At 56.9% G+C, this 10,913-nt stretch overlaps 1 protein-coding gene across 3 annotated transcripts; it reads left to right on the top strand.

Annotated features, from left to right (window-relative positions):
- The first annotated feature begins 70 nt into the window (after nt 1-70).
- On the top strand, nt 71-7,612 carry GNAT1 (G protein subunit alpha transducin 1). 3 transcript variants are annotated; one of them, XR_008615773.1, is made up of 8 exons: nt 71-2,021; nt 3,223-3,265; nt 3,372-3,513; nt 3,616-3,773; nt 3,859-3,987; nt 4,246-4,375; nt 4,664-5,124; nt 5,500-7,612. XR_008615773.1 is itself a non-coding variant. In XM_055079874.1 (8 exons), exons 1-8 carry the CDS (start codon nt 1,916-1,918, stop codon nt 5,505-5,507), a joined length of 870 nt encoding a protein of 289 aa, XP_054935849.1. In that variant the 5' UTR covers nt 71-1,915; the 3' UTR covers nt 5,508-7,612. The 3 variants fall into 3 exon arrangements, 2 of the variants coding, with proteins under 2 accessions (XP_054935849.1, XP_028335350.1); XM_055079874.1 differs by having other exon boundaries at nt 4,664-4,817; XM_028479549.2 differs by having other exon boundaries at nt 4,664-4,817; nt 4,933-7,612.
- The last annotated feature ends 3,301 nt before the right edge of the window (nt 7,613-10,913 follow it).

Genomic DNA, 10,913 nt, shown 5'->3' with positions numbered 1-10,913 from the left:
AATGTGGTTTTCCTTCCACAGGCTGCAGAATTGTAGTTCTTCTTGCTTCTGCTGTGCAAAAGCTTTTAAGTTTGATTAAGTCACCTTTGTTCATTTTTCCTTTCATTTCTATTCCTTTGGGAGACTGACCTGAGAAAATATTGGTACAATTTATGTCAGAATGTTTTGCCTATGTTCTCTTCTAGGAGTTTTATGGTGTCGTGTTTAAGTCTTTAAGCCATTTTGAGTTTATTTTTGTGTATAGTGTAAGGGTGTGTTCTAACTTCATTGATTTACATGCACCTGTCCAGCTTTCCCAACACTAGGGACAGTCTTCAATGCTCAGTATCTGGGGCCCTGGCACCCCGGGTCCGCAAGAGTTGAGTCCTAAGACAGCCAGGTTTCCGGGAAGTTCAGCCAGGAGGGGGCCTTGAGAGCCCAGGATTTGGGTCTTCTGATGGGAGGTGGCAAATCTCCAGAGGCTGGAACTCAACATTACATGCTCAGTTGAACCACTTCCACTCAGCAGCACGTCCTGTCCCATCTAAATCCCCACAGGGACCTGTGACCCCTAAACTGAGGCAGGCATGCCCTGGAGATACCCCTAGGCAGGTCCTAGATTACCAACAGGGGACAGAAGAGGAGTGGGGGGTCATCTGCTCCTCCCCTGGGAACACCAGACCTGCTTCAGGACTCAGTTTTCCCATCAGATAACAGGACTTCAAAACATTCCCTGGAAGAGCCTGGCCACCTCCGCAGGTCAGAGTGTTGCACCATGGGTACACGTAGACACAGGTATGTGCAAATGTGCACACATACAGGCAGACACATGCATAAATGTACATGTACACAGGCAAGTGCACACACACATGCACATATACATGCACTTATACATTCATGCACACACATGCACACATTAACGCAGTTTAGCACAATAAAGTACACATACAAACACATCTGCACATGAAGAGATGCACAAAAGCACATCCATGCACATGCACACACAGTACACAAACAGGCAAGCATAGACACACACATGCATTCACAAAGGCATAAAAATGCAGACATAAACACAAGTACACATAGACAAACGTGTCATGTCATTGCCTTGCTTGGTGCCAGTAAAGTATACATGCACACACCCAGTACATGTAGCAGACATGCACACCCACCCAAGTCCATTGGAATCATGGAGGCATGTAGAGGCCTTGACCAGGTCAGATCCAGACCTTGGTACAGGGCAAATGCAATGTCCCCCTTTCCCTCTTGACTCCCTGCTGAGCATGGAACCCTGGTTCAGAGTCACCAGCCCTTCTCAACTACGTCCTGCTGTGTGGCCCTCTGAGCCTCCACTTCCTCATCCGTAAAATGATGTGGGTACCCATCTGCCAGGGCTGGTGTGAGCTAGGTAAGGAGCAGTGCTGAGCCCAGTGCTGGGCAGGGGTCAGGTTCTCCTTGCTTGCTTCTCCCTCTACTCCCTGCTGCCAGGCCTACCCCCCAATGCCCCCACCCTGGAACTTGAGGCCCTCTCCTCCCCTTTCTGAGCCTGGATCCTATGGAACATGTCTCCCTGCTCTGGAGCAGGGCTGGACTACCTCCAGGGTCTCTCCCAGAGAGTTTGGGGAGCAGCGTACAGGGGGTGCGGAGTCAGCAGTTGAGGGATTGGGGCCATGCCAGCCTGATTAGGGCGGCTGGGGGCTGAGCTGGATTCACTTGTCCTTGTCTCTGATTGGCTCTTGGGTACCAACAACCCCCAAATCCTACTAAGCAGCCCCAACAGGGCCTGCACAGGTCTGTGGACAGCCAGTTGATTGCCAGTTCTGAGGTCAGAAGGGTGTCTGGGGAGGCCAGAGGCTGGCCTGAGCCTGGCTCTGGGGATCCCTTGCATCCAGAAGAGCCAACTGACCACCCTGTTCCTTCACCTCCTGCCGGGACCATGGGGGCTGGGGCCAGCGCTGAGGAGAAGCACTCAAGGGAGCTGGAAAAGAAGCTGAAAGAAGATGCCGAGAAGGATGCTCGAACCGTGAAACTGCTGCTTCTGGGTAAGGGTGTGGGCTGCGGTGAGGCCACTGCTACTAGTCAGAGGCCCAGGGGCCGGCAGGTGGCTCTTCTGTGAAGTAGGTGTGATGCGGGAAACAGAATGAGCCTGCAACCTGGCAGGAAACAGAGTGGGAGCCGTGGCCAAGCAAGCCCTGGCCAAGCCTTGACAATGATGCCTTGGCTCCCTAAGGCTGGGAATCCCACAGAGCCCCTCTCCAGAGGGCCCAGCCTCAGGCAACCTCCCCTCCCAAGAAGTGTGTGCCCATCTCACTTTTGTAGAGATGTGTGTACGAGGCCTAGTTTTGCCCTGGCTGTGCTCCCTCAAACACCAGCCTTTGGCTTGATGGGCCTGCTGGGCAGGGCTCAGAAACCAGGGGCCTCCTTGGGAGCCCCACAACAAGGCTGCTCCCTTGGGAAGGAGAAGGTCACAGTCCTCCTGAGAGTGGGCAGCCTCTGGGACCACCCAGATCCACAGACAGTGACCCTCGGTTTCCAGAGCTTTATTGTTGACAGACCTGCAGAACACTTAAAGGGAGTAGGGGGTACTAAGGCACAGCCGGGAATAGATAAAGCCATGTCCTTGGTCCCATGGATGGTGAGGAGAGATGCGGCTGATCTAGTACCCCAAGGCCACTTCCTCCCCCCAGGGGAAGAAGGAACTGCTTTGAGAGGGCAGTGCAGGCTCTGCGCAGGCTCTCCAGGGTCCAGCCAGACAGCTGGATGTGGGGAGAGGGACCAAGCCAGAGTACCCCAGGGAAGAGAGAGAGGCTAAGCCAAACTGTGCCCAACACCCGCATGAGAACAGGCTCAGAGGGGCTGTTAGCTCTGTCCTCTCCCCCAGCAAAAGGTGCTAATTCCCTCTGAGCCTCTTGGAGACACTTCCTCCCAACACAGGTGAAAAGCAGGGGTTGACCTGGCTCAAATAATCCCATGCATGCAGTACCAGAATCTTCCACAAGGTGGAGCGCCAGGTATCTTTATTTTTGTCCTCAGACTAATAAAACGGAAAATACCAGGGTCTTGAAGGCTCCTCAGCACCGTCGAGGTTGTCGATTCCCCTCGTCAGCCCCCTTCTGTCACTCCTGACGTTTACGTTTTGCCGCCAGGGCATCATGACCTGACTTTGGGGGTTGGGGGGAAAACAGGTGTGATAAGAGGGGGCAGTGCGGTCAGCGCGTCTCTGAGGTAGGGTTTCCATTCCAGGTGCCGGTGAGTCCGGGAAGAGTACCATTGTCAAGCAGATGAAGTGAGTGCCCCTGCCCTACCCGAGGCCCCTGGGGGTGGGCACACGCACGAGGTCTGTCCTTCCCCACCTACCCGAGAGGCGCTGACCCGGCTCCCCACGGCTGCAGGATCATCCACCAGGATGGGTACTCGCTGGAAGAGTGCCTCGAGTTCATTGCCATCATATATGGCAACACGCTACAGTCCATCTTGGCCATCGTGCGCGCCATGACCACGCTCAATATCCAGTATGGAGACTCTGCGCGCCAGGTGTGCCAAGAGACTAGCTGAACAGGGCTTCTGGGGACTCGAGGTGCGAGGCTGGGCCCAAGTCCATGGTCACCACCAACCACTCCCCTGCCCCCCCCTCAGGACGATGCCCGGAAGTTGATGCACATGGCGGACACCATCGAGGAGGGCACTATGCCCAAGGAGATGTCAGACATCATCCAGCGGCTGTGGAAGGACTCGGGTATCCAGGCCTGTTTCGATCGCGCCTCGGAGTACCAGCTCAACGACTCTGCTGGCTAGTGAGAGCACAGGCGGGGCGCGGGGCGGGCGGGGCCCTGCCACGCCCCCCCACCCAACCCTACCCACACCCCGGATCTCCCGCAGCTACCTCTCGGACCTGGAGCGCCTGGTAACCCCGGGCTACGTGCCCACTGAACAGGACGTGCTGCGCTCGCGTGTCAAGACCACTGGTATCATTGAGACGCAGTTCTCCTTCAAGGACCTCAACTTCCGGTACGACCCCGCGCCCTAGCTCTCGCTCTCCGGGGGCCTGACCGCAAGTTCACTGCCTGAGGCCCCGTCTGATCCCAGAGGCCCCATCCCTACGAGAGACCCTGCCCCTTCTCGGACAACCCGCCCGCAGAAATGCCCGGCCCCTCCGGATGCCACTCCCATCTGGGTGCCTCCCAGCCAGCATTAGGAAACCAGGGGATGCCTGTGGGCACGTCCAGGGGACTCGATGCGCTGGCTCAGGTTCCCACGGCCCCGCAGGATGTTCGATGTGGGCGGGCAGCGCTCAGAACGCAAGAAGTGGATCCACTGCTTCGAGGGTGTGACCTGCATCATCTTCATCGCGGCGCTCAGCGCCTACGACATGGTGCTTGTGGAGGACGACGAAGTGGTGAGTGCTCCAGCCTGAGCGTTTGAGCGGGGAAGAGGAGAGCGGACAGCAGAGACAGCGCTGCGGGCGCGGGGAGCATCTGAGAGAGGACATTCGACCCAGAGCGGTCTGAAGGAGGAGATGAGGCAGCCTGCTGCCCTGCTCAGGGGGGCGAAGGGGGAGACGGTCTTGGAGCTGTCTGGGCAGGGAGGCCCCGGAGCCCAGAGAGCAGAGGTCTGCCCGCCGGCCGCAGCCAGGTGGGGGCGGCGGCCGCAGTCCCCGGTGCCCGACAGCCTCTGCCCTCCTCAGAACCGCATGCACGAGAGTCTGCACCTATTCAACAGTATCTGCAACCACCGCTACTTCGCCACCACGTCCATCGTGCTCTTCCTCAACAAGAAGGACGTTTTCTCGGAGAAGATAAAAAAGGCGCACCTCAGCATCTGCTTTCCGGACTACAATGGTGAGACCCTCGGCCCGCCGCCAGGCGGCGTCGCAAACCCACGATCTCGGCCTGCGCTCCTCCCGCTGCGGGGAGGATTTGCTACCGGGAGTGAGAACTCCCCCTTCCCCGCCAGGGCCCAACACATATGAGGACGCGGGCAATTACATCAAGGTGCAATTCCTCGAGCTCAACATGAGACGCGACGTGAAGGAGATCTATTCCCACATGACGTGCGCCACCGACACACAGAACGTCAAGTTTGTCTTCGACGCTGTCACCGACATTATCATCAAGGAGAACCTCAAAGACTGCGGCCTCTTCTGAGGTGGCTCCTCGCGGGCCGGGATGCTCCCCTGTCGTGCCTCTTGGTCTCAATACCCCAAGCCCCATCCCCTGCTCCCCATCCCACCTCTCGACTGCAGGCCCCTCCCCAGCTCTCCCGATCCACTCCACTGCTTGCCATCTGGCCCCCAACTTCCAGACCCTATTGCTTCCAGGCCCCACCCTGACTCCTCAGGCTCCACCCGATGGCCACAGGCCCCTCCCCTGGCTCACAAGCCCCACCCACTCAAGCTCTTTTGTCCCCGCCCCAACCCCCCAGGTGTCACTGCTTCCAAGCCCACCTCCACCTGTCTCTCAGCCTAAACCCAATTATTTGGGTGCTTAGGAATGTTGACTCTGTTCCTTTTTTTCTTCACAGGTGCCTGAACTCATGCGTTCCTGAGACCCTGTAGCCCTTGCCGCCTTGTAGCCCCAATCCTCATGACCCCTATCAGCCCCCCAGGACTCCTGGGCCCCAGCCTGTGGCCCCACCAGCCACAGATTCAAAACCCTAAGCCCTGCTAACCTTGAGGGACTTACCCTCCCCCATGGTTCCCAGGATTCCCAGGTCTCCCAGAGTCCGGTGCCCCCAGCCACCCCAGCACTGCCCTTCACGGCCTGGCTGCACTGGCCTCCAGGACCCACCACAGCCAGCCCCAGCTAGGAGAAAGCAGGACTTGGGGCAGCTACAGCTCACGGTGACTCAGCAGTACCCCACTGACCAATCTCCTGCTGCTCTCCTGCCCCAGGAGGCCCGTGATTCACCTGGTGGGTCTGGGTTCAGCAAACAGCCCTCCCTCCCAGAGTTTCATGAAGGGCAGTGGGGCAGGAAGGGAACCCTCCTCCAAGCAGGCCTGCTGCTTACCATCAGCCCATTCTAGCCTTACCACCTCCATGTGACAAGTCTGACACCCATCTGCCCAGTGGCCAGTGACTGCCCCACGCAGCAGCTTTAGGGGTCCAAAGTCCAAGCCAGCTCTGGCCTGTGAAACTCATACATAGACGAATTAGTGAGTGGGGGCAAGCCTGGGAGCTCCTGGTACCAGGAAGAGACTCAAGCTGGACCCTTCCCCACATATACTAACCCCTTCCCCCACAGGCTCTGCCCCCTCCATGCTTGGACACTGTATTCATGTCCTACTCACTTACACACCCACAGTACTCCAGGCCAGTCTGTCAAGGGAGGGTACTGTTGACACCAGCTGTGGCCAATGGCTGAACTGTCCTAAGGGGTGGCTGGGAGCAGAGTCCGGCTCCCATCGATCAGCCCCAGGCAGGGGATTTGGGACAGGAAGGAGGCCCAGATTGTGCCCAGAGGGGTCTGCCTCAGGTAGGGTCATAAGCAAACCCAGGTGACCCTCTTGTCCCTGCCAGCAGCTTCTCTCATCCTTCCCATTCAGGGCCCATTCCCTGGTGGGAAAAACTGAGGTCCATGCCTGAACCATCAGTGACAAAGGCATCCATGTCCCCACACCCCTGCTCCCTACTTCCTCATCAAGCACCAAGTCCTCGCTGATGCCCGTGGGCTTGGGGCCTGTGCTGTAGTCGAGGGCAAGGAGCATCTGTCTAATAAGGCCAGGGCATAATTTGCACTCCCTTCAGCTAGATACACGGACTCAGCAATAAATCTTTGCATCAGGCCCCAGCTGTCCTTTCTTGCGGGGAGGGGGAGAGTGTTAATGATCATGAGTCATGCAAATTTATTAAGTGCCCAGTGCTGGGCTGGACGTGAGTGGGAAGGTGGTCCCTTCCAGGGAGAAGCACCTGACCTAACATGGCAGCGAGCACTCTTGGGGGCATGGGATCAATTTGGGGTCTTGAGAGGGGTTGAGAGGGGGAAAGGAGCCGTGGGAAATGTTCACAAGGACGATGTTGGATCAAGAGGGGGTTGCAAGGTGGAAGCTCATTGTGGCAGGGACTGTAGTGTGTATAAGGCCCAGGAACATGGGCTGGTGGACCACAGGAGTTCAGTGGAGCAGGGAAGGGGAGATGGGGTGGGGAGACTGGGCAGGTGCCAAACGCCAGCCTAAGGGCCTGTGCTTCCTCCAGAAGATGATGGGTCCAGGAAGCCCTTGAAGCTAGAACATAATTGCAGGGCTGGGATTAGGGTGAGGCAAATGAGGCACTCACCTCAGGTGTTAAGATTTAAGGTGATGCCAAAAAAATCAGTAATCAAGATAAGTATTAATGCAATACTTTCAAAAATCAAAATTACTGCCAAAAAATCCATAATGAACAGAATATCAAAATTTTAAATAAAGGCAAGATCCAAGAGAGCCCTGCAGAGCCATATTGGACCCTGAAGCAAAAGGAAAAATGTCCACTCCTATATATGTTTTTATGTATTTTTAAAGGTTAATTTTTTTTTTTACAGAACATTAAAGTAGTTGAAAAAACATCGAACAAATTGTAAGTAGGTATATTAAAACTCACAATATTACTTTAAGATTAAATATTTTATTTATACCTAAAACAGAATTTATACTTTTATTTTCTTGGCTTTAATGGAAATAAAATCATCAATGATATTTTCCAAATCTGTTTCTGGAAAAAATAATCATTAAAATTTTTCATAAAAACATGTATATAGGGGCACATATTTTTCCCGGGGTCTGGGCATGGGGGAGGAGAGGAATGGGGCTGGAAGGGTCCATGAGGAAGAGACTTATGTCATTACCTCGTGGAGCCAGGATCTGCAAGGAGTGGGACTCACTGACAAGGGTCTGGATCTGTGCAGTGACCAAGTGCATGTGATGTCCCCACCAAGCTGGGACTGCACAGGAGTGTTGAGGGGACTGAGTTTTCTGGACCTGTGGCCACATGGGGGCGAGGTCCAGGAGTCAGACAGATGCTTGGGGCTGGGCAGAAGGCAGCATGTGGGCAGCATCCTCAGTGTCCAGGTGGAAGTGGCACTGTGAGCCTGTGCGGGGCTAGAAGGGGAGAGTGAGGGTACCCAGGCCTGAGTATGGGGTGGAGGGGAGGGACACTGGATGGGTTAGAGAGCCCAGGACACATGGGCGGCCACAGTGGTGCTGCTCAGAGTCCTGAGGGGAGGATGAGGCTCAGGCCAGTGGTTCAGGACCTCACTGGGTGGTTTTGGGCCTGGCTGAGCTGGGCTGCTCATCCCTGCTAAGGACCCTCTGCCCAAACAATTTACTGGAGTGAGGTGGGGCAGGGGAGAATGATGGTGGGATTTATGGGGAGGGGCAAGGCGGAAGACAGAAGGCTTTGGGAAGCTGGCGGTAGCAGGCTTGAGACAGAGGAAGCTGCGGGAGAGGTGGGCTAATGGGGTCTTCCGCATGGCCACCTTGTCTTGGAAGGAAGGTAATGAGCTCCCCAGCCTTCTTAGGCAAGGGACAGAGAGGAGGCCAAACACCATGCAGGGGCTGGACCCCACGCTCCAGGTTCTGACCCTAGGGACTGGGATTCTGAACCAATATTCTTGGATGCCATGGACTGAGGACACTGCCTGGTCTCAAGCTGCCCTGTTCACGGCCAGCAAGTATGGGGGTGGGGGGTCGAGTCTCCTGGCCTGAAGCCTACTCAGCCCCGCTTACCACACCTGTGTAATTGCACCCTAACGAGCAGGATCAATGGGTGCCTAATGCCTGATTCACAGTCCAGGGCAGAGGATCAGAGGGAGCTGGCCCAGAGTCGGCACAGTGACCACACCCTAGTCTTGTAGGCAGGGGGCATTTACTGTGGGCACCTCCCGCCTCCACCATCCCTGCCTGACCTCAACCTCAAGGTGCCCCTGGGGGCCTTCCCAGCCTTCGACTCTGGCTCTGGCGGGACTAACCTGGCCCAGCCACGGAACAGAGATTAGACAGGCCTGGCGAACCGTTAATGCTGCTGACGTCAGGGCCCGGTTGGGTGGCTACTGGGTGGGGGCTTGGGCCCTCCCCATGGGCAGTAGCACAGCCCACGTGACCTGGGCGCATTAAGCCGCTTCAGTGGCCAGAGAAGCTGGGTGCCAGAGCTCAGGGGAGAGAGGGGGGCCCCCCGGGACTGTGGGGGCAGGCTCCAGCCTGGAGGTCACCAGCTCTGTGGACTCAGGCCAGGGGAGAACCAGACAGGTGGGTTTGCCTATGGATGCCCTCTATACTTCCTCAACCCCGCACCCCTGCCAGTGCCCAGAGAGGAGCCTCCCATACACCAAGGTGGGCAGAGTGTATTCAGGAGCTATGGGTGTGGGTCCTCAACCGTGGGATACGGAGGTGAGAACCACCCTCTCCGGTGAGGCCTTGAAAGCCCCAACATGATTCCAGGCCAAGGGTCCCGCCCCGGCACACAACCCGCCGCCTATCAGTGCCAATCCCACATGCACTCAAGGTTCCCTGTGGCCAAGCTGTTCCTTCCATCCACAGTACCCTCTCTTCCCCACACTGGCATGTGCCTTTCTTCCCCTTGGCAGAGCCAAGCCCACGGATTGCTTCTCCATCAGGCTTTTCCTGATCCGCACACTCTAACCTGGCAGGAGCTTTCCTGTCTAGAGGGCCCACACAGAGCGCTTGAAGACACTGACCCTGGGGCTGTGTGGTGGGGCGGCAAGAGCAGCCGCAGTCAGGGTAGGACGAGCTGGCTCTTCCAGGGGCTCAGGCACGGTTCTCAGAGGCGATCTTTCATTTGGGTGTTGAGGGACAAGTGAGAGTTTGCCAAGGAGGTGGGACAGGATGGGGAACCAGGAGGGCAGAGGCACAGGGAGGTGAAGGCTGGCATGTTCTTGGAACAGATGGGCAGTGGGGGAGGTGAAGAGGCCAGCTGGGAAGAGGAGCAGGTTGGGAGGATGTCAGGCAGGCCAGCTGGGTGTGAGGCAGGTGCCTGCAGGGTGTCTGAGGAATCAGTGGATACAGATGCTAGGCTCTGGGGAGGACGGGGTTGGAGGTGAAGATGGGGCCTCACTGTAAAAGAGGGTCTTGGGACACTGTGTAGATGGTGTGCCAGGGGAGGTGCTGGTGTGGTGAGAGGGGGCTGCCTAGCTGGAGGCTAAAGAGGGAGGAACAGAGCAAAGGGCTGCCAGGACCCTGGAAGGAGGCTCTGAGTGATCCTGGGATCCTAAGTTCTGTCTCATATATCTGACAGTTTCTTGGACCTGTGTCTCAGATTCTGGAGATGGGGGAGTGGAGGTAGGGGACTGGGCCAAAGGTTGAGATAAAGCTCCCCCCACCTTCCACTCCAGGTGGCTACCCCCAGCACAGCAGCTGCATGGATAGACATTCCCTCCAGCCTCTGGGAGAAGGTGCCTGGTACCTCTCAGATCCCCATAATGGCTGCCAACAGTCCAGCCACCTCAGGCTGAGCTGGGAGATTTGGCAGGTGGTGGGAAAGGCCTCTGAGCTGTGTTTGCCCTGGCTAGGGCCCAGGCCTAGCATCAGCAATCGGGCAGCCCCTCCCCCAGCCTGGCCACAACTGGCCTGGCCCAGGGACCCCACCTCACAGGGCTCCCACAGCACCCCAGCCCAGCTGGCCCCTGCTCCCTCCAGTGTGGGTTGAGGACCCCAACACCCACATGCTGGGTGACCTTGAAGCCAGGCCTGGCTCCTCAGGAACTGCCAATAGGAGCACCCAGCCCTTTGCAAATGGCTTCTGTGAGCATCCAGGATGTCTGGAGTTGGGAGGTGGGGGGCAGACCTGAGACCCTGGTCAACACCTCTCCTATCTGACTCTGTCCCACAGGCAGTCCTCAAGCCCCTTCGAAGGGTGAGAGTCTTAGGGTCTCTCATGACCAAAGTAAGCTGTGATCTGGGATTACACCAGCCCCAGATCAAGGGGGAGAGCCAGTCCCTTCCTATT

The sequence above is a fragment of the Physeter macrocephalus genome, chromosome 18, assembly GCF_002837175.3.
Source record: "Physeter macrocephalus isolate SW-GA chromosome 18, ASM283717v5, whole genome shotgun sequence".
Classification (NCBI taxonomy): domain Eukaryota; kingdom Metazoa; phylum Chordata; class Mammalia; order Artiodactyla; family Physeteridae; genus Physeter; species Physeter macrocephalus.
Note: the sequence above shows the minus strand (reverse complement) of the source record. Positions and strands in the feature narration are given on the sequence as shown.

Bases quoted from the DNA above. Each gene is read 5' to 3' on its own strand.
- GNAT1 (XM_028479549.2), top strand. From the start codon at position 1,916: ATGGGGGCTGGGGCCAGCGCTGAGGAGAAGCACTCAAGGGAGCTGGAA. The intron at 2,022-3,222 runs GTAAGGGTGTGG...TTTCCATTCCAG, and splicing joins CGTGAAACTGCTGCTTCTGG to GTGCCGGTGAGTCCGGGAAG. The intron at 4,818-4,932 runs GTGAGACCCTCG...CTTCCCCGCCAG, and splicing joins CTGCTTTCCGGACTACAATG to GGCCCAACACATATGAGGAC.